Genomic DNA, 23,307 nt, shown 5'->3' on the forward strand with positions numbered 1-23,307 from the left:
ATTCTGAAAGCATGTGATTTCCAAATAAATCCGTTGAAATAGTGAAGATTTCCCTCAAATATTTCAGATCGTTCTGATACGTAGAATGTTTTTATTTAGCACGGAATAACCATGGGGAAAATGGCTTGTATGGTTTACTGAGATTAACAGTATCAATACATGAGAAACGTATCAGCCATGATCGACAGGCAGAGCAGACTCGGTGATTGAATGGTTTAGTTCTGCTGTTACATCTTATGGTCTTATAACGGTATGAAACAGAGGTGAATTTTCACCAACAAAAAGGTCCATTATCCCAGAATACATCAGCCTCAACTTTGTCTGCATCAGCCTTTCCACATGCCCAGCTCAGTTCCCTTGTTGTTTAACCACAGTTTTAGCAGGATTTCCACCTCAGTAAAAAAACAGAAGATAGAAGTTACTTGCGACTGAAATCGAAAGCACACCAAGCAATACGCATGATGTGTATCCTGATATCAAGTGTTTCGAGCTTTATTCCTCACCTTTGACAGCTCATGGTTTATGCCCCCAGTTGCAAATTGGGAGAGCAGCTCCACTGATGGGCAGTTTTGCAGATTGGAAAGAATCTGATGCGTACTTTCTAACTGATTCCTCATTGAACTCTCACTCCCTGATATTACTGCTGCCCTGCTGGCAGGGACCCCTCAGATAGGGAGTCAGTATCACTGCTCCCCTCAAACCTGAGTTGGTGCACTTGTGTGTATCCCTTACCTCACTGATTGTTTTTCTCTCCTCTCTCTTGCAACCGATGTTCAGCCTAGCGATTTAAGGAAACACCGTCGGAAGGTAAATAGAACTGATAGACACATTTATATTAGTAGATTCCCTCTTGATTTATTTCCTTCCTTTGTTATACTCATCTCTTGGTGACTCATGTCAGGGGAGAATTCTGCAATAAGGGGGCAATTATTTAGTGGCAACCTCACCCGTGAGCATGTTTCCCGTGCTGGGTTGTTCTTTGTTCTTTGTTCACCCAAATGACCCAAGCTTTGAAAGGAAATGCAAGGTATATGATCTTGAAGCTTGACCTGCCTTTCCCCAACACCGTACATTTGATTTGATGTATTATTGTCGCGTGTATTAACATAGTTTGAAAAGCATTGTTTCTTGCATGGTATGTAGACAAAGCATACTGTACATAGAGAAGGAAATTAGCGAGTGCAGAAGTGCATCCCAAAGGTCAATGGTAAGCAGCTGGGAGTGTGAACTTGGTTGTTATTTCCAAATTTCCTCAGCCTGGGAATCCCACAGGCAGTGGTGGTTTCCCAGAACCACTTGAGTAAGCAAAGCACTTGGCTGACAAATGGCAACTAATGTTCACACCCACACAAGTGCCAGGCAATGACCAAGTCCAGTAAGAAAAAAATCTAACCTTCGCCCCTTGACAATGCCATTACCATTATTGAATCTCCCATTATCAACATCCTGGGGTTACCATTGACCTGAAACTGAACTGGAGCAGCTGGAGTATGAACGGTCTGGCTACCAGAGCAGGTCAGAGGCTGAGGGTTATGCAGAGAGTAACTTACCTCCTAATTCCCCAAAACCTCTCCACTATCTACAAGGCCCAAGTGGAATACTCCCCCCTTGTCTAGGTGGGTGCAGCTCCAACAAGAAGCTTGACACCACCCAGGAGAAAGCAACCCGCTTGATTACTACCCCATCCACAAACATTCACTTCCTCCACCACCGATGCATGGTGCCAGCAGGGTGTACCATCTACAAGGTGCACTGCAGTAATTCACCAGGGCTTTTTAGACAGCATTTTCCAAACCTACGACCACTACCTACTGAAAGACAAGGCAGCAAATGATGGGAATACCACCAGCTGGAAGTTCCCCTCAATGTCCCATCTGGAAATATTTTATTGTTCCCTCATTGTCGCTGGGTCAAAATCCTGGAGCCCCCTCCCTAACAGCATTGTGGATCTACCTACACCACATGAACTGCAGCGGTTGAAGAAGGTTTTTAAGGGCAATTAGGGGAGTGCAGAGCCAATGATGCCCACGTATCTTAAATGAGTTTAAAAAAAAACATGCTTTTAAGCATCTCATCTAAGTCTTCTACTACTGTCAAGAAGCAGAGTTGTCTACAATGACAGTTCAGGTACATGTTATTGTAATCTCTGCATTCCACAATTACCCCAGGATTAAAGGGAGTCTATTATAAGTTAGAAGAAAATAATGGAGGACTGATTGTATGAAAAGTGCGATAATTTGCCTGTTATTTTGTTGCTTTTGAATTATTTGATGGAGTTACCAGGGCAACGATTCTGTCACTACACTGTTTGCCTTTCAATATGTGCTTTAGTCGTCAGTGACAAGGGATGAGAACCGTGAAGATAAAACCACAATCAGATGTGAAACATCTCCTCCTTCCTCTCCAAGGACCATGAGGCTGGAGAAGCTGGCACATTCACTCCAGTCAACCAGCCAAGAAGAAGGTCGAGGGTAAGGAAACTTGTATCTTGTTAAATCATGTTTCACATTTTAAAAAACAATCCCAGAAGCAAATGAAATTGAAGATGCATAGCAGTGTTAGAGCTGCAGCATACCCCCCTGATCTCTCCCAGCTGGAGTTACAATATCAGCTATATGACAATAAGATAGATACCAAATGGGTGCACGGTGGCACTGTGGTTAGAGCTGCTGCCTCACAGCACCAGAGACCTAGGTTTGATTCCGGCCTCGGGTGACTGTGTGGAGGCTGCACATTCTCCCTGTGTCTGCATGGGTTTCTTCCAGATGTTCGGGTTTCCTCCCACACTCCAAAGATGTGTAAGTTAGATGGATTTGCCATGGTAAACATGTGAGATTATAGGGATAGGGAAGAGGGAGAGCTTAGTGGCATGGTCTTTCAGAGAACCTATCCAGATTTCATGCTCCTCTTGCTTGTATGGATTTCCTCCGGGTGCTGCAGTTTCCTCCCACAGTCCAAAAGACTTACTGGTTAGGTGCATTGGCCGTGCTAAATTCTCCCTCAGTGTACCCAAACAGGCGCCAAAGTGTGGCGAACAGGGGATTTTCAGAGCAACTTCTCTGCAGTGTTAATGTAAGCCTACTTGCAACACTAATAAATAAACTTTTATTTGATGGACCGAATGGTCTCTTTTTGCACCTGATGAAGGGGCAGTGCTCTGAAAGCTCGTGCTACCAAATAAACCTGTTGGATTTTAACCGGGTGTTGTGAGACTATTATCTGTGATGTTGATTGAGGGATAAATTTTGGGAGTGTGTAACTTCCCTGCCCTCTTTAAAATAGTTCCATGGGATCTTTGACATCCAGCAGAACTGGTAGGTGGGGTCTCAGTTCAACATTTCATCTGAAAGATAGCACCTCCCACAGTGCTGCACTCCTTCAGTACTGCACTGGGGTATCACCCTTAATTGGTGACCTCAAGCCCTGGAGTGGGATTTGAACCCAGAAACCTGTGACTTGGTGGAGGTGTGAATCTGATGACTGATCAGATTCACACTCCTTGAAAGGAATCCACTTCCTCTATACCACAGACTTATTCAAGAATCCTTGATTTGTATAATTTATTCAGGTGCGACTGTAAGGGATAATTTCCTCCTCCAGTTAGTCTCAGGAAGCGCCTGTGCATTCTAAAATGGTCTTTTAACAGTTTGTTGCAGTCTATCTTGGTGACATTTGAATTGTAAATACCTTTTAAAAACAGAATTTCAGGAAGGAAACAAAAACAACTTGTTTATCTGACCTCTTTAGACATCGTAAAACATCATAAAGCAAATCACCAGAGTGTTAGAAAGTTAACAAAAAACAAAAGCAAAGAGTGCTTTCATATTTATTGCTGGAGGCACTGAATACAAAAGTAAGTAGGTTATACTGAACTAGTATAAATTGGGCCTCATCTGGAGTAATGTGTCCAGTCCTGGGTGCCATAGTTAAGGAAGGATATGAAGGCACTGGAGAGAGTACACATGACATGATAAGAATGACTGACTCCAGGGATAAACAACAGTAGTTATGAGGATAAATTGGAGAGATTGTGTCTGTTTTCCTTGGAGAAAAGGAGGCTGAGAGGAGACTTGATAGAGATGCTCAAGATCCTGAGGGATATGAACAGGGTAAATAGCAAGAAACTGTTTCCAACGAAGTCACCAAACACTAAAATTGACATGGCAGAGGGACAATAGGAATAACATTCAATCCATAAAGTAAAAGTTGATAAGCCTTCTGATGAGGCTGATTGAATTCTCATGTGTCTGGCTATGAAGCATCTCCTAAAATCAATCTCAATTTGCTGGAACCTGTCCAATTATTGGGGTTTAAGCCTTAAATGTTTCTTCTTTGTTTTTTAGAAGTCTGCAGATTTTGTCCGTCTTGCCAAATTTTGATGAACTTAGAAGGAAGTTTTTTGCTTTTCCTCAGTTCCGTGGATTTGAGTTTCATGTCACTTTCCTCTGTCTATATGGGAGAGTGGAGATGCCGGCATTGGATTGGGGTGGGCGCAGTAAGAAATCTCACGACACCAGGTTAAAGTCCAACAGGTTTACTTGGAATCATGAGCTTTTGGAGCGCTGCTCCTTGACCAGGTGAATGACTCACCTGATGAAGGAACGGCGCCCCAAACACTCGTGATTCCAAATAAACCTGTTGGATTTTAACCTGGTGTGAGACTTCTAGATGGGAGAGTGTTAATTGTAGATCAAGTATCCATGTGTCCAACTTCACTGGGGATGACAATGGGAAGCAGCAGTGGAATTCAGTTTATTACCTCAGGACAGGAGTATCCCAGTCATCCTATGAAAAAAGCAAATTACTGCAGATGCTGGAATCTGAAACTAAAAGAGAAAATGCTGGAAAATCTCAGCAGGTCTGGCAGCATCTGTAAGGAGAGAAGAGAGCTGACGTTTCAAGTCCAGACGACTCTTTAAAAAGCTAAAAGGCACAGAAAATGGGAGATATTTATACTGCGGGGGGGCAATGAAAGATAAGTCACAGCCACAGAAACCAGGGGAAAAGATTGCTAATAGCTATCCACCGAGAGAATAAAGGGTGTGAATGGCCAAATGGCAGAGAAGCTGTAAGCTGTGATAGATGGGGATGTTGGGGGGGTGGAATGGGGCAGAGATAGAATGTAGAAAAGGGGAAGCAGGAGGAGAAAAGGTAAAGGAAGGGGGTGAAGTAGGGGGAAAGAATGGGGGGGTGGTTAGAAAATGAAGAAAAGCCATAAAGAAATAAAAGTAGCGAACAGTAAAAAATTAAATAAAATAGAATGAAAACGAAGGGGTGGAGGTGGGGTAGAGAAAATCATCTGAAGTTGTTGAATTCGATGTTGATATCGGAAGGCTGGAAAGTGCCGAGCTGGAAGATGAGATTCTGTTCCTCCAGTTTGCGTTGAGCTTCACTGGAACATTGCAGCAGGCCAAGGACAGACATATGGGAATGGGAGTGGGATCGTGTGTTAAAATGGCAGCAACCGGAAGGTCAGGGTCCTGACTGCACATCAACCACAGGTGCTCAGCAAAGCGATCACCCAGTCTATGTATGGTCTCTCCGATATAGAGGAGACCACACTGGGAGCGGTGAATGCAATAGACCAAATTGAAAGAGGTGCAAGTGAAATGCTGCATAACCTGGAATGAATGTTTTGGACCTTGGATTGAAGAGGTAAAGGGACCCTGTATCTCCTGTGCTCAAATCTAGTCTGTATGATCTATCAGCCCTGGTATCATTCTGAGCAATCTACGTCTTCTCCAAGGCCAGTCTACCATTCCTGAGATGCAGTGTTGACTTTTAGTTTGAACATGTACTGTGACAGACACCTGCAATACTCACTGATCTCAAATGTAAGAGGTTTTTAAGCGTCTTCTAGTTTAACAGGTTATAATAGGATTAATAATATTGAATCGCAAACTTTTTAATGCAGAATCGATTAAAAGTAGAAGCAGCTTATCAATGATTTTTCCTTGTGTATAAGAGGTTTCATTTCAGTGTGTGATGTACCGCCTCCTGATTAGCTTTGTTTTTGATTACTATTATTGTGTTGCTCCTCAGCACATTGACAGCCGAGGAGCTGGCTAGCAATCCCAGCAGCAACAATAGCAGCCAAGACTCACTGCATAAAGCCTCAAAGAAAAAGGGCATCAAATCGTCTATTGGCCGCCTGTTTGGGAAGAAGGAGAAGGCGCGTCTGGGTCAGCTCGGAAAGGAAATGGCTTCGGTTCACGGTACGTCCAACTGCTCTTCAAAAAGTGCATTAAATGTCAATGAGTTTTTTCGGTGTATAACTTAGTCACGTAAACCAGGAAGGTCCGGTGTGATTGAAGGCAGTTCTCTCAGCGAGGGAGGTGGCAGTGGGATTCAGCTGACTTCCTGGTCATTGAATTCAGGAAGGAAAAAGCAGCAAGCTACTCCTGCTGGAAGTGTACACGGAATATCAAACTACCCTGAATGTCTGAACAGCTCCTAACTGTGGCTGTCAAAACACATGCAGGAATAACGCTCACCTGAGTAGAATAGAGCATCTGTGAAGCGGTATATCAATAAATAGAGACAGGGACAAGATTGGGGAACATAAGAGTAAGTTAAGTAAGTTGCTGTCCTCTCAGTTCATCCATTAGTATTGGACCACTGTCAAGCCAGTTTGTAAAACAAAATATTGGAAGGAGGGTTGGGCTGGCTATGTTTTCCCTCTGTAAGTAGCATTGGCAGAGTGGCATGGCAGCTCAGTGGTTAGTGCTGTTGTGTCTCAGCGCCAGGGATCCGGGTTTAATTCCGGCCTTGGGTCAGTGTCTGTGTGGAGTTTGCACGTTCTCCCAGTGTCTGCGTGGGTTTCCTCCGGGTGCTCCAGTTTTCTCCCACAGTCCAAAGATGTGCAGATTAGGTGGATTAACCTTGTTAAATTGCCCCTTAGTGTCCCAGTATGTGTTTGTTAGGGGGATTAGTGGGGTAAATATGTGGGGTCATGGAGATAGTGCCTGGATAGGATGCTCTGTTGTAGAGTCAGTGCGGAATCAATGGGCCAAATGGTCTCATTTTGCACTGTAGGGGTTCTATGGGTTCCATCTGTCTCAGAGAATGTGAGGATCCCCATCGGTCTGTTGGAATATTGAAATCAGGGCATGGGAAGGTGGGATTGGTGTAATTGCTCTGATGGAGTACTATTCCAATTTGACAACTGTGACTTTTCACCTTTATTCATGTTAACCTGTCCTTAGTTTTAATCTTTTGCCCTGATGATGTGCGTGACACTGGTGTTTTGCTACACTTGTCCCCAGCTGCCCAAGAAACAAACCTTTGCCTTGTTCGGGGGGTGAGAGGCTTTATATTTAATTGGATTTTTCTCTTTTCAACGCATTTTAACTTGATGAAATTCTGAATTGTTGCATTCATAGTTTCTGAGGTTATAAATGGAGCCCAGTATCAGAAAATCAGTCTTTCTACTATAGATTAAAAAAACTTAATTCAATTCTGTACTGAGAGTACAGTTCCTGATTCATTATGTAAGTTGTTAAAAAGTTCTGACATAACTTGACACTGTTTAAATGCCCTTCTTCTCTGTGATCTTTATCTCACTGAAGTAGAATAACTGTGTGCTCAATCTGGCATGTATTTGCCAATATGTTTAGGTTAATACAATGTGTTCATTGTGACCCTCGCGTCAGTCACTGACAAATGTACAATACATTGGATATGTCAAAGAATTATAGAAACAGAAGAAAGCCAGTCACCCCTTTGAGTCACTTCCTTTTATGAAAACATAAAGAAATAGAGCAGGAATAGGCCATTCAGCCCCTCAAGACTGCTCTGCCATTCAGTGCAACCTTGGTTGATTTTCTACCTTAATTCCACTTTCCTGCCTGCTCCCTTATTCCTCCATTTAATGAGGGAACAAGATTGTATTTACCTGAGCCTCAACAATGGAGCATCCATGAACTTCAGGGAGAATTGCAAAGATTAACAACAGTCTTACTGAAGAAACTTCTCTTTATCTCTGCTTAAATGATCAAATCCTTGTCCTGAGACTGTGGCCCCTTCGTCTAGTGAAGAAGAACAATCTCTGTCAACCCTGTCAAACTCCATTAGATGTTTGTTATTCTTTCATGGGATGTGGACGTCGTGGGCTAAACCAGCATTTATTGCCCATCCTTAATTTCCCTTGAGTAAATGGTGCTGAGCTACCTGCTTGAACTGCTGTAGTCCATGTAGTTACATCCACAGTGCTGTTAGGAAGGGAGTTCCATGATTTTGACCCAGCAACTGCAGAGGAACAGTGATATATTTCCAAGCTGGGACATGTGTTGTTTGGAGGAGAACTTGGTTGGGGTGTTCCCATGTATCTGCTCATGTATCATCTGCTCATGGGGTGTTCCCATGTATTTGGCCTTGGAGGGAGTGCAGAGGAAGTTTACTAGGCTGATACCGGAGTTGAGGGGGTTGAGCTATGAGGAGAGGCTGAATAAACTAGGCTTGTACTCGTTAGAGTTTAGAAGAATGAGGGGAGATCTCATTGAGACATATAAGATGATGAATGGGATGGATAGGATAGAGGTGGAGAGGCTCTTCCGGCTCAGAAAGGACAGTAGGACTAGAGGGCACAGCCTCAAGATAAAGGGGGGGCGGTTTAGAACGGAGTTGAGGAGGAACTTCTTCACTCAAAGGGTGGTGAATCTGTGGAATTCTCTGCCCGTTGAAGTGGTGGAGGCTGCCTCGCTAAATATATTTAAGACACGGGTTGATAGGTTTTTGATAAGCGAGGGGATTAAGGGTTATGGGGAGAGGGTGGGAAGGTGGAACTGAGCCACGACAGATCAGCCATGATCTTATTGAATGGCGGGGCAGGCTCGAAGGGCTGGATGGCCTACTCCTGCTCCTATTTCTTATGTTCTTATGCTGCCCTTGTCTTTCTAAAATATCACCCTATGGATGGTGTGTTGAAGGAGCATTGATATAATGCATCTTGTAGATGCTACACACTGCTGCCACTGTCTGTCGGAAGGAGTGAATGTTTAATTGGTGGATGACGTGCCAATCAAACAGGTCGCTTTGTCCTGGATGGTGGTGATCTTTGTGTCTTTGGAGCTGCACGCATCCAGGACAGTGGAGAATATTCCATCATTCCTGACTTCTGCCTTGTAGATAGTGGACAGGCTCTGGGGTGTCAGAAGGTGCATTACTCACCACAAAATTCCCAGCCTCTGACCTGTTTTGGTAGCCACAGAATTCATCTGGCTAGTCCGGTTCAGTTCCTGGTCAATAGTAATGTCCAGGATGATAGTGGGGGAATTTAGTGATGGTGATGCCATTGAGTGTCAAGGGGAAATGGTTGGATTTTCTCTTGTTGGAGAAGGTCATTGTATGGAACTTGTGTGGCGTGAATGTTCCTTGCTACTTGTCAGCCCAAGTCTGGATGTTGTCCACACCTTGCTGCGTACAGACATGGACTGCTTCAGTACCTGAGGAGATGAGAATGGTACTGAACATTGAGCAGTCATCAGCAAACATCCACATTTCTGACCTTTAAATGGAAGGAAGGTCATTGATGAAGCACTGAAGATGGTTGGATGTAAGGCACTGTCCTGAGGAACTCCTGCAGTGATTTCTGGAGTTTAGATGATTTATCCCCAGCCACCACAACCATCTTCCTTTGTGCCAGGTTTGACTCCAACCGGTGGAGAATTTCTCCCGATTCACATTGACTCCAGTTTTATTAGAGCTTCTCGATGAAAAGCTCAAATGTTGCCTTGATATTGATGGCAGTCACTCTACCTGCCTTCTGGAATTCAGCTGTTTTCTCTGTTTGGTATCAAGGCTGTAATCATCATAGAAATCATAGAAACCCTACAGTGCAGAAGGAGGCCATTCAGCCCATCGAGTCTACACCGACCACAATCCCACCCAGGCCCTACCCCCATATCCCTACATATTTTATCCACTAATCTCTCTAAACTACACATCCCGGGACACTAAGGGGCAATTTTTTTTAGCATGGCCAATCAGCCTAACCCGCACATCTTTGGACTGTGGAAGGAAACTGGAGGAAACCCACGCAGACACAAGGAGAATGTGCAAACTCCACACAGACAACGACCTAAGCCGAGAATCGAACCCAGGTCCCTGTGAACCACTGTGCTACCGTGCTGCCCGTGAGGTCAGGAGTTGAGTGACTCTGGCAGAACCCATTCTGAGCAAAAAGGAGCAGGTTTTTTCTGAATAGTACCATCTGATAGCACTAACCACAACCCCTGATAATGGAGAATAGACTGACGAGTTGGATTTGTTCAGCTTTTTGTGTAATTGACATACCTGGGCAATTTTCCACGTTGTTGGGTAGATGTCAGTTGTGTAACTGTACTGGAAGAGCTTGGCAAAGGGCACAGCAAGTTCTGGAGCACAAGTCTTCTATATTATTGCTGGAATATTATCAGGGCCCGTAGACTTTGATATCATGTGAAGTGAATTAAAGTCTGGCATCTGTGATTCTGGAGACTTCAGAATAAGTTCCAGTGAGATCACCTCTCAATTATCAAAATTTCAGAGTGTCCTATTTTACAGCCTTTATCATAGGGTGACTCTCTCATCCCAGGGAAGAATATAATGAACCTTTGTTGTACTAAGGCAAGTACATCCTTCCATAGATAGGGACCAAAACTATGCAGTTGTGGTTAAACCAAACCTTGGACAATTGTGGCAAGACTTCGAATTCTTGTATTCCAATCCCTTTGGAATAAAGGTCAACATGCCATTTGCCTTCCTATTGGTTGGCTTGCTGTATTTGCATGCTAACAGTATTTTTACGCCCTAATCTCCCTGAACTTTAACATTTAGAAATTTCATGTAACTTTTTTAAAACATTATATCCCTCCTACTAAAACAAATAGCCCCATTTTCCCCACATTATGTCTCCCACTCTGTTGCCCAGTTATTTAATCTGCCTGTATCTCTTTGCGACCCTTTTGTGTCCCCTCACAGTTTACATTCCCACCTGGATTCATATTCCTTTATCGCCTTATCTGACAAAAATCTATCAATATCAGTTCAGAAATATTAAACTGATGTCTTCAGTCAGATTTTGTTCAGATCCCTTTCTAATCTTGTGCCTTCTGTCTCTCTTTATTAAACTGCTGCACTCCTCATTTTTGGTTGTGATTTTAAGTGATGGAGGCCAGCGAGATCGCTGATTCAGTTCTTTTCGCAAATTAACTGATCGCAGCTCAAAAGATGGAGTTAGGATTGGTTGTTGTATTGCTTTGCTAAGTTAGGGATCAGAAAACACCACCAGGCTTTGCACTCCTGATCACTGTTTGGTGTCCTCCATTGGAAAATGTACAGATGTGGACATCTTGTGAGGGTGCATTTGCACCAAGCCGTGATGCCTTTCACAGTTGAAAAGACCAGCCGTCCTCATGGTTGAGATTTGAATGTGGGGATGGTGCTAAAAAGCCTCCAATAACAATGGGAATGGCATGCTATTAGTATTACATAGTATTTACCAGAAAAAGAGCAGGGAGAGGGAATTACAAAGAGAAACTGGGATCAGGAAAATAATTCTGCCAATGATACCAACAGTTTTATCCAATCATCATGCTGGATCTTGAGAACAGCAGGATTATATCTGCATGCAAGAATAAAATTGTTAATATTTTAAATAATGTTGAAGAATTGAGCTGGATATTTTGCATATAAATAAATCTACATATTTTCTTTTCTCCCCATAGGATATGGATACTTTGGTAAGTAGGAACATTACAAATGATCTGCTTTGTGCATTCAGCATTTTCTGTTAACAATTTAAATGATGAACTCTGCGCATGAGCTTAATGGGAGAGAAGTGGTTTTAGTTTGTTAAATTTGAACTTTTTTGGTAATGATTTAAAGTGATGTAATAAGATAGTGCAAGAATCTAACACATCTCCTACTGGAAGGAGAGTGTTTATTTCACAAGTACTTTGACGTAATGGGACCCAGCTTTACACAATGGGTAAATCAGTTAACCTAACAGGAGGAGATTTCTTTTGGTTGCGTATTTTAGACCATAGAATAGTTATTCTCCCTTTTGCAGGCCCTTCTTTTGTTCCAGTCCCCCCCCGCCCCTTGCGCTCTTGCTGTCTAATGTAAATATTTTATTTTTGATTTATTATTGTCACAAGTATCAACATGCAGTGGAAAGTATTGTTTCTTGTGCACTATTCAGACAAAGCATACCATACACAGTGAAGGGAAAAAGAGAGTGCCGAATGTGATGTTACAGTTATAGCTAGGAGGTAGAGAAAGATCAGTTTAGTGCCAGTTAGGTCCATTCAAAAGTCTAATGGCAGCAGGGAAGAAACTATTCTTCTGTCGGTTGGTACGTAACCTCAGACTTTTGTATCTTTTTTCCCAATGGAAGAAGGTGGAAGAGAGAATGTCTGGGGTGCGTGAGGTCCTGGATTATTCTGGTTGCTTTTCTGAGGCAGCAGGAAGTGTAGACAGAGTCAATGGATGGAAGATTGGTTTGTGTGATAGATTGGGCTGCATTCACAACTCTTTGTAGTTTCTTGCGGTCTTGGTCAGAGTCGGAGCCATAGCATGCGGTGATACTTCCAGAAAGGATGCTTTCTGTGGTGCATCTATAAAAAAATGGTGAGCATTGTAATGGACATGTCAGATTTGCATAATCCCCTGAGAAAGTAGATGCTAAAATGAAGTACTGTTGTAGCATTGTATATCTGATTGCATCTCTTTGTGTTTTATTCTATCTGTAAATGTAGGAATCAGACTTCTATTTTTTTAATGATTGAAACTTGGATTAAAGTGAGGAGAAGATCAATGTTTTTCTCAGTATCTCTTTATGTTAACTAGGTGGTATATTGGATACAGAAATGGGCATCCAGGACTCCCTTACTCTCGGCAAACTTGGAACACAAGCAGAGAGGGACCGAAGGCTAAAGAAAAAGTAAGTTTGAAGCAATTTTAAACTGTAAGAATCCAAAGCGTGTGATTGTTTTGAATGTTATTTATTTTCATTGAACCAGAGGAAAACCTACATTCAGGCACATAGCCCTCTCTACCCTTCTGCCTCACGTAATTGACTTTCCTGCAGTACATAGAACATTACAGCGCAGAACAGGCCCTTCTGGCCATGAATGTGGTTTATTGTATGGTTGAGGATGTCTCTGAGCAGTTGCAGCATATTCTGAAGGGGGAGAGTGAATAATCAGATCATTGTACATGCTGGTACAAGTGACATGAATGGCAAAAGGGGTGAGATCATAAGGAATGAGTACAAGGGAGTTAGGTAACAAGTTAAAAAGCTGGACCTCCAGAGTAGTGACCTCCAGATTACTCCCAGTGCCACAAACCAGTGAGGACAGAAATAAAAATATAGATCAGATGAATGTGTCACTGAGAAGCTGGTGCACAGGGCAGGGATTTAGCTCCTTGGATCATTGGGATCTCTTCTGGGATAGAGGTGACCTGTACAAAAGAGACGGGTTGCACTTGAACTGGAGGGGGGGTCCAGTATCCTTGAGGGGAAATTTGCTAGTGCTACACAGGAGGGTTTAAACTAGTTTTGCAGGGGGTGGATGGGACTCTGCGCAGGAGAGGGGCCAACAAGATGTCAGGATAGAATACAGTAGTCAGTGAGAGAGAGTTAAGTATTGGGAATGGCCAGGGGCACAGTAAAGGGAGAGAAAATAATTCTGGTTTAAACTGCATTTATTTTCATGCACAAAGTCTAACAGGTAAAGTGGTGAGCTCAGAGCATGGACTGGCTCTGGGCACCGGGATATTATCACCATAACGGAAACATGGCTGAGACAAAGGCAGGACAGGCAGCTTGTCTGGACAAATGTAGCATCTATGTTCCAGGATATAGATGCTACAGATGTGACAGAGGTACGGGTAAGCAAGGAGGGAGGAGTTGCCATTTTGATAAGGGAGGGCATAACAACACTCCTTGAAGACAATTTTTTTTAGAGGTTCAACAAATGAGGCCAAATGGATGAAACTTAAAAACAAGAAAGGGATAGCCACTCTGATGGGACTGTGTTACAGACCCCCAGTAGCCAGCAGGAACTAGAGGAACAGATGTGTAGAGAGATTGCAGATAGTTGTACAAATAATAGGGCAGTATTAGTTGGGGATTTTAATTTCCCCAGTATTGACTGGGCCACCCAGAGGGCAAAGGGCCTGGGCAGGGTGGAAATTATTAAATATGTCCAAGAAAGCTTCCTGAATCAATATTGAGGGCCGAACTCAGGAGGTCGCAACACTGGACCTCTCCTTCGGAAACAAGATAGGACAAGTGACTGAAGTGTATTCTTCAGGTCCAGTGACCATGACACCATCGGTTTTAAAATAGTAGTGGAAGAAGACAGGCCAGGACCACAGGTTAAACTGGAGCAGGGCCAATTTTGGGGGCATTAGGCAGGATCTAGCAGAGGTCGATTGGGTGAATCTGTTTGATGAGAAAGGAATGACTGGCAAATGGAAAGCTTTTAAAAGATATCAAGAGTCCAGGGGCAGAATATTGCTGTTAGGATGAAGGGAAAGGCTGGCAAGTTTAGGGATCCCTGGCTGACGAGGGACATTGAGGCTCTGGTCAGGAAAAGGAAGGAAGCGTACGTTGGATTTAGACAATCAGGGACAAGTGAATCCCCCAATGACTATAAAAAGTGTAAGAGTACACATCAGAGGGAAATCAGGAAGGTAAAAATGGGTTATGAGATGGATCTCAGGTAAGGTTAAAGAAAATCTCAAGAGGTTCTATAGCTATATTAAGAGTAAAAGGACGGCCAGAGAGAGAATAGGTCCCATTAAAGATCAGCATGGCTGTGTGTGGAGCCACAGAAGATGGGTGAGATTGTTAATGAATATTTCACCTCGGTGTTTACTTTGGAAAACATCATTGATGCTAAAGAAATAAGGGAAACAAGTGGTGACCATTTGGGTCACGTGCATATTACTAGGAAGGAGATATGTGCAGCTTTAAAGCACGTTAAGGTGGATTAATCCCCTTAGCCTGATCAAGTGCATCCTCAGATCTTATGGGAGGCTAAAGAAGAAATTCCAAAGGCCCTTGCAAAAATATATTTGCTTCATCCCTTTCCACTGACAAAGTCCTAGAAGACTGGAGGGTGGCTAATGTTGTTCCATTGTTTAAGAAGGATAGCAAAGGTGGAATTATAGGTTGATGAGCCTGACATCAGTGGTGGGTAAGTTACTGAGGGACAGAATCCACCAACAATCGGATCACGAGATCTAATTAGGTACAGAGAGCGCAACTTTGTTTGTGGGAAGTCATGTCTGATGAATCTTTTAGAGTTTCTCGAAGAGGTAACCAAGGGGACAATAGATGTTGGTGTTTGTATGGATTTTAGCAAAGCCTTTGATAAGGTCCCGCATGGCAAGCTTGTCTGGAAGGTTAAGTCACATGGAATCCAGGGAGAGCTAGCAAATTGGAATCAAAATTGGCTCAATGGCAGGAAGCAGAGGGTGTTGGTGGAAGGTTGTTTCTGGGACTAGAGGCCTGTGGCTAGTGGTGTGCCTCAGAGTCAATGTTGGGACCCTTGTTATTCATTATTTATATAAAGAATTTGGATGTGAATGTACAAGGTATGGTTAATACATCCGTTGATGATAGTAAATTAGGAGATATCATTGATAGCAAAGAAGGTTATCAAAAATTACAGAGGGATTGTGATCAGTTAGGGAAGTGGGCAGAGGATTGGCAAATGGATTTCAATACAGATAAGGGTGAGGTGTTGCATTTTGGAAAGTCAAACCAGGGCCCTGGGCAGTGTTGAGGGACAGAGGAACCTAGGAGCACAAGTACTTAGTTTGTTCAAAGCAGCATCACAGGTAGACAGTGTGGTGAAGAAGGCATTTAGCACACTAGTTCATCAATCAGGGCATTGAGTGTAGGAGTTGGGACGCTGTATTACAGTTTATAGGTGGTTGGTGAGACTGCACTTAAAGTTTTGGTCACTCTGTTTTAGGAAGGACATTGATAATCTGGAAAGAATACTCAGAAGATTTCTGAGGATGTTGCCAGGATCAGCCTGAGTTATAGGGAGCAGTTGGCTAGGCTAGGACTTTATTCGTTGGAATGTTGGAGAATGAGGGGTGACCTTATTGAGGTATATAAAATTATGAGGGGCATTGATAGAATGAACACACAGTCTTTTTCCCAGGGAAGGGGAATTGAAAACTAGAGGACGTAGATTTAAGATGAGAGGAGAAAGATTTCAAAGGGACCTGAGGGGCAACTTCTTCATGCAGAGGGTGGGGCGTGTGTGGAATGAGCTACTAGAGAAAGTGGTTGAGGCAGGTTCAATAATAACATTTAGAAAGCATTTGGATAAATACATGAACGGGAAAGGATTGGAGAGATTAAGGCCAAATGCGGACAATTAGGACTAGCTGGGAGGGCACCGTGGCTGGCATAGACTGGTTAGGCTGAAGGGCCCTGTTTCCATGCTGTATTGCTCTGTGACTCTATCAATACGGCAGCTTCTTGAGTGCCTTTGGTGACTGTGTGACTGAGAAAAATATCGCCCATTGAACTTCGTTAAAAAGCATAGAGAATAATGAGAGAAATTCTAATATTTTTATATTTTGCTCCATTCCAATCATGGCATTACCTCATTCACTGTCATTAGTTTTTCTTAATTTTTGCACCAGTATTGTTTGTTAATAGCAGCCAGTGACATGCACGCTAATATGTGAGTTTTCCTCTTCCCTTTCTCCCCCTCCCTGTGCCCGCCTCCCTCCCCGTCTCATTACCATTCTGCTAAGTTCTGTTTGTAACTGTAGTCAGATTAGGTGCATTTTTCTTTCTCTTGCTCAAGTCTTCTGGTTATTGCACAGTGATTGTGTGGAAGTGTGATTCTATTATTAAATAACAAGCTGGTCAACAGTTTCTCCAATAGGTTTCAGTGCACCCTGGAAATCTAAACCTGGGTCTTATTGAGTGAATCTTGCTGCACAAATGCAAGTTCTGCATTCTTTGTTAACTGCTGACTGAATGTGTTAAGTATCTGCATCCTCTCAATGGGTTATTCCTTGCAGGTATACTCTCTGTCAGGGAACATTGATCAGAGCAGATTGTTTTTGAGCACAGTGTGATCTGTTCCCTCTGTCTTGCAGTACTTAACCTCTTCTCAATAGCTTTCCACAGAGACATGATAAAATTGGGATTTTGCTGTTTCACTGCAGATTTTTGCTGTTGTTCTAATATCCCACATGCTAAATATCTCTTCACAAAATGAACCATTTTATTAGATCCCTGGGAATGAGGCTTGTTGAGCCTTAATTGTACCTTAGTTTGTACCTCGAGAAAGGGCCATTGAAGTGAATGTAAATGAGGAACCCACAGGTTACCATTGCTCACGTAAACAAAGATTTGTTTATGTTTTTTGGAACAGTCGACAATTGTCCTCCAGCCTGAGCCAGTAACTGTGCAGAGCCAATTCCAGTCACATCTATTATTGTGCCATATTTTTTAGGGTGGCACAGTGGTTAGCACTGCTGCCTCACAGTGCAGGGACCTGACTTTGAATCCAGGCCGGGTCACTATCTGTGCGGAATCTGCACATCCTGCATGGGTTTCCTCCGGGTGCTCCAGTTTCTGCCCAGAGTCTGAAAGTGTCTGGTTAGGTGGGTTGGCCATGCTGAATTCTCCCTCAGTGTACCTGAACTGTGGTGTGGTGACTAGGGGATTTTCACAGTAACTTCATTGCGGTGTTAATGTAAGCCTACTTGTGACACTAATAAATAAAGTTAAACTATTTCTTTGTTCATACTAATGCAGATTCCATGACTGTTTTGCTGCATGTGAGGTTAAAGCATACTTGTTGTGCTTATCTAACATTAATGAGTTAAGTGTCCAAAATGAGTTGGACATCCCTTAATTCCATCCACAGCATATTTTCCCTGCTCTGGATAAAATGATTTATGAAAATGTGGAAGACCAGAATATATTTGCAGAGTAAATTATTCCATCATCAATCTTGAAAGTCACCAAACTTAAAAGCACAGAGAGCCAATCAATATTTGATAAGAGAAACTAAGACCGAGTATTTCAGCTGGGACCTTCACCTTGGAAGCATATCCCAATCCAGTATGAATCAGCTCTGTGTAAGGAAATCTTGTTCATCTGATCTTCAGCTTTTTAAAAGCTATTTTTATCTCTCAGAACTGGCCATTCCATGCATTCTAACCTGTGTTAATCTTGTATTAGTTTTGGTTTGGTTTTCTATTAAGAGTTTAGACTACACTCAATGCCGTGCCATATGCTCTCTTAACATTTTCGTTTGACTTTTGACTTGAGGAAATCAGTGTTTGAATTTTAGAATTGATGTTTTGCACTAAAATATACTTCCTTTTGAACCTAGAATGTCTTTACAAGAAAGGCCACATCATAAAAACATTGCTTAGAGGAATTAGTGACTTGTGCAACTTGTATAAGCTAATAGAATCGCACTGCTGAAACCTCCTCAAGTTTTAAATCCTACACCTGCAGCGTTAAGTCAGCAGGCTGCCAAAACCTGACTCCACAGGGTTTGAATTCAATTTACATATAAAATAAAACTTGTGTAGGAAGCACTGCCTCTGACACTTTGTGACGCAGGTGAAGTTTTAACTTGTTGTGCTCACCAGTGGTGATGGATTAAAATAAAATCCTGGGCTTTCACTTGATCTTTCAAAAATTGAGATAAAAGTAAATTATTGCAGATGCTGGAATCTGAAACCAAAAGATAAAATGCTGGAAAATCTCAGCAGGTCCAGCAGCATTTGATCCGGAGAGGAAAGAGCTGACGTTTCAAATCCAAACCACCCTTTGTCAAAGCCTACCCAGGTCCTCTCCCATAACTCCTTTACCAGTACATCAATGATTATTTTGGTGCTGCTTCACTCAGAGTAGTTTTCACTCAGAGGGTGATGGGTGAGTGGAATCGGCTGCCGTCGGTGGTGGTGGAGGCAAATTCGATTGGGTCTTTTAAGAGACTTCTGGATGAGTACACGGGACTTATTGAGGGTTATAGGTAAGCCTAGTAGATAGAGATATGATTGGCGCAACTTGTGGGCTGAAGGGCCCATTTGTGCTGTTGTTTTTCTGTGTTCTATGTTCATGCTCTCGTCCAGCCCTCCAAAAATTCATCAATTTCGCTTCCAGTTTCCACCCCTCCATCACCTTCACCTGATCCATCTCAGACACTTCCCTTCCCTTCCTTGACCTTTCTGTCTCCATTTCCGGTGATCGACTATCTACCAATATCCATAACAAGCCCATTGACTCCCACAGCTATCTGGACTACAGCTCTTCACACCTCACATTCTGTAAGGACTCCATCCCTTTCTCTCAGCTCCTTCACCTCTGTCACATTTGTTCCGATGATGTCACTTTCCAAAGTGGGGCTTCTAATATCTGCTCCTTGTTCCTCAACCATGGATTCCCATCTACAGTTATCAACATGGCCCCCAACAGCGTGTGGTCCATCCCCTGTGCCACGACCCCCATCCCCTCCCCTCCCTCCCAGAACAAGGATAGAGTCCTCCTTGTCTTCACATTTCACCCCACCAGCCTCCACATGCAAAGCTTAATTTCACCAACTCCAGCGTGATACCACCGCCAAACACATCTTCCCTTCACTCCCTCTGTCAGCATTCCGCAGAGACTGTTCCCTCTGGGATAACGTAGTCCACTCCTGCACTATACCCAACACCTCTCCCTTCAGTTCCATGCAGTTGCAGAAGTTGTAACACCTGTCCCTTTACCTCTTCTGTGCAGCTTTGACAAAGGGTTATCAGCTCTTTTCTCTCCTTACAGATGCTGCCAGACCTGCTGAGATTTTCCAGCATCTTCTCTTTTGGTTTCAAGAATTGAGTCTTGTCTCCAATCTCAACTGCAGTGGAATTTTCCTAAATGTTCTAGCTTTTCTTACCAATCCTTAAATTTGTATCATAATTAAGATTGCTGTTTGTAATACCGGAACAAAAGGATATCATTTAAGTTTATGTATTTGTTTATTGGACTGATGTGTACTTAAAACAAGCACTGACCTGGGTCAACAGGCCTTTCATTTACCAAATTCCTTCTTGTTTCAATTAGAAATAACATTTCACAGTTTAGGAGATCTATGAGCAACACAAGTAACAGTGTGTGGCTCTTCAACCAATCACATTGAAGGATCCTCACAGAGGTACACAAAACCCAAGCTCGGAAGTGTAAAGTAAGACACATGAACTAAATTTAAAAGACAAAAGTAAAGTGAAACAAAGATTAGGAAATAAAAATAGGATTAAGGGAGAGAGATATAAGACACAGAGGGTAGAATTTTCTCGTCCCACCTGCCATGGGAATCCTAGTGGGTGGGACAGGACCATACAAATGTCCATTGACCTCGGGCGGGATTTTCTGGTCTTGGGACGAGTGCGGTTGGAAAACCCCACCCAAACAGTTTATTAAAAATTGTATATATATTTTCAGAATAATCCAGGTAATTGAGCCTTCCATCAGCCTTTTTGGAGAGGATTCGTCAAGACAGGATTTATTTCCACTTGGAAATAAGTGAATGTATTAGTGAGAGGCCATATGGTTTTGTGAAGGGGAGGTTGTGTCTCACAAGTTTTTTGAGAAATTGATGAAGATGATTGATGAGGGTAGGGCAGTGGATGTTGTTTACATGGACTTCAGTAAGACCTCTGCCAAGGTCCTTCATGGCAGAGTGGTGCAGAAGTTGAAGTCACATGGGATCTGAGGTGAGCTGGCAAGTTGGATACAAAACTACTTGGTCAAAGAAGACAGAGGGTAGCAGTGGAAGGGTGCATTTTTGAATGGGGGGCTGTGACAAGTGGCATCCCTCCGGGATCAGTGTTGGGACCTTTGCTGTTTGTAATATATATAAATGATTTGGAGGAAAATGTAACTGGTTTGATTAGTAAGTTTGCAGACGACATAAAGGTTGGTGGATTTGCGGATAGCGGTGAGGACCATCGGAGGATACAGGATATGGATCAGTTGGAGACTTGGGCGGACAGAGGGCAGATGAAGTTTAATCCGGACAAGTGAGGTGCTGCATTTGGAAGGTCTAATACAGAGAGGAAATATACAGTAAATGGCAGAACGCTTAAGAGTATTGATAGGCAAAGGGAGCTGTGTGTACAGGTACACAGATCACTGAAAGTAACAATGCAGGTGGAGAAGGTAGTTAAGAAGGCATATGACATGCTTGCCTTCATCGGCCGGGGCATTGAATTTAAAAATTGGCGAGTCATGTTGCAGCTTTATAGAATCTTAGTTTGGCCGCACTTGGAATATTGTGTTCAATTCTGGTCTCCACACTACCAGAAAGAAGTGGAGGCTTTGGAGAGGGTACAGAAAAGATTTACCAGAATATTGCCTGGTATGGAGGGTATTAGCTATGAGGAGAGGTTGGAGAAACTTGATTTGTTCTCACTGGAACGACGGAGGTTGTAGAAGTCTACATATTAGAGGCAGGGACAGAGTGGATAATCAGAAGCTTTTTCCCAGGGTGAAACAGTCAATTACTAGGGGGCACAGGTTTTAGGTGCGAGGGGCAAGGTTTAAAGGAGATGCATGAGGCAGATTTTTTACACAGAGGGTGGTGGATGCATGGAGATAGTGGAAGCAAATACAGTAGGGGCTTTTAAGCGGCGTCTGGACAAACACATGAATAGGATGGGAATAGAGGGATTTGGTCCCATGAAGGGTAGGGGGCTTTAATTCGGTTAGGCAGCATGGTCGATGCAGGCTTGGAGGGCCGAATGGCCTGTTTCGGTGCTGTAAGCTCCTTTGTTCTTTGGTTAAATCTCTGACACAAGTCCAAAGGTGTGCCGCTCAGGTGGATCGGCCATGCTAAATAGCCCCTAAGTGTCAGGTGGACTTTCTGGGATAAATGCATGGAGTTATGGGGATATGGCCTGGGTGGGATTGTAGATGGTGCAGACTTGATGAGCCGAATAACCTTCTTCTGCCCTGGATTCTATAACAATATTTTTTCAGAAGTCGCTGAGATTCTGCACTTATTTCAGGGCGAGAGAGGTCATTCGCTAATTATCAATAACTCCCGAATGCATCAGCTTAAAACTTGCAGCCACTTTTATGGAATGTGTGGGTAATATATCCGAGGTGCAAACCACTGCAAGTCATTTTAATGCCGACCCGTGTCCTTGGGAACTGCAACAATATACCCTGTGGGGAATCCTGACAGCAACTTCCGTGTTTAACAGAAATGTGCAGACCCCGGAAGTTGCTGTGCTGTTTGCTCCATAAGAATGGAGAGAGCCAAGAGACTCCTCCTTACTATCACAGAAAGATCCGGACCGTTAGCTTTGACACTGCTTCTGAGATTTCAATATTGAATTGAACCCTGTTTTAACATTTGGAGGGGCTTTAAACCAGGAACATGATAAACTGGCCTTAAATATCCTTGTTTTGTAGGCATGAGCTGCTGGAGGATGCACGGAGGAAAGGTATGCCGTTTGCACAGTGGGATGGACCAACAGTAGTATCGTGGCTAGAGGTAAATTCCTGGAGTAGTCAAATGATGACAATTAGACCATTAAAGTTGGGAATGTGGATGTATTACTGCTTTATGTTAATTACCCACATTTTCGTCAACTCAAATTCACACTAAACTGAGGTGCAATTTGTTAGATTTTTAAATTAGAAATGCCATTTTTTTCTTAGACTGCATTTTCCAGTTAAGAATGTGATGTGAAAAATACATTTAATTCAAGAAACCATGAGGTAAAAAATAAAAATTGTTTAAAGTGGTCATAAACAGCCTTTGGTCCCTATCACCCCTGAGCCAGTGGCTCCGGCCCCGCCCCTGGCCACTCTGGCCCCGCCCTGAGCCAGTGGCTCTGGCCCCGCCCCTGGCCACTCTGGCCCCACCCCTGGCCACTCTGGCCCCGCCCCTGGCCACTCTGGCCCTACCCCCAGTGTCTCAGACTGAATCATACTGATTGCGATCTCCGCATCCTCCATGATCGCATGAATATTTTATGATTCCATATCCTTTTCATCATTAAAAATCACCTCTTCAACACCACCCATTTCCACTCCATCTCAGGTTAACTCGCTCCTGAAATCATACTGTGTAACTATCAATTGCAGACTGAATTGCATTGATGTAATTGAGTCTTCCATCTCTCAGTCTCCATAAGTTTCACCTTGTACTGAGCTCTGCACCCCAGCTCACCTGCTGCCTCCAATCTCTTCAACCTACAATGTCTTGTTTTCAAAACCCCTTGGTTCCACCTTTTTTTGCATCCCTGCATTTCCCCATCTCTGTCCCAAACTCTGGAGTT

At 43.2% G+C, this 23,307-nt stretch overlaps 1 protein-coding gene across 1 annotated transcript in view; it reads left to right on the plus strand.

Annotated features, from left to right (window-relative positions):
• Positions 1 to 23,307, plus strand: part of ppfia4 (PTPRF interacting protein alpha 4) — a 607,182-nt gene that overhangs the window by 548,839 nt on the left and 35,036 nt on the right. Inside the window, exons 16-21 of the mRNA XM_080210286.1 lie at positions 778 to 807; positions 2,332 to 2,471; positions 6,043 to 6,215; positions 11,706 to 11,720; positions 12,829 to 12,922; positions 22,436 to 22,517. Of these exons, the coding sequence (XP_080066412.1) occupies positions 778 to 807; positions 2,332 to 2,471; positions 6,043 to 6,215; positions 11,706 to 11,720; positions 12,829 to 12,922; positions 22,436 to 22,517 (534 nt within the window). The remainder of the gene's footprint in view (positions 1 to 777; positions 808 to 2,331; positions 2,472 to 6,042; positions 6,216 to 11,705; positions 11,721 to 12,828; positions 12,923 to 22,435; positions 22,518 to 23,307) is intronic.

Source organism: Carcharhinus amblyrhynchos, chromosome 22 (assembly GCF_965287045.1).
Source record: "Carcharhinus amblyrhynchos chromosome 22, sCarAmb.v2.hapA, whole genome shotgun sequence".
Classification (NCBI taxonomy): domain Eukaryota; kingdom Metazoa; phylum Chordata; class Chondrichthyes; order Carcharhiniformes; family Carcharhinidae; genus Carcharhinus; species Carcharhinus amblyrhynchos.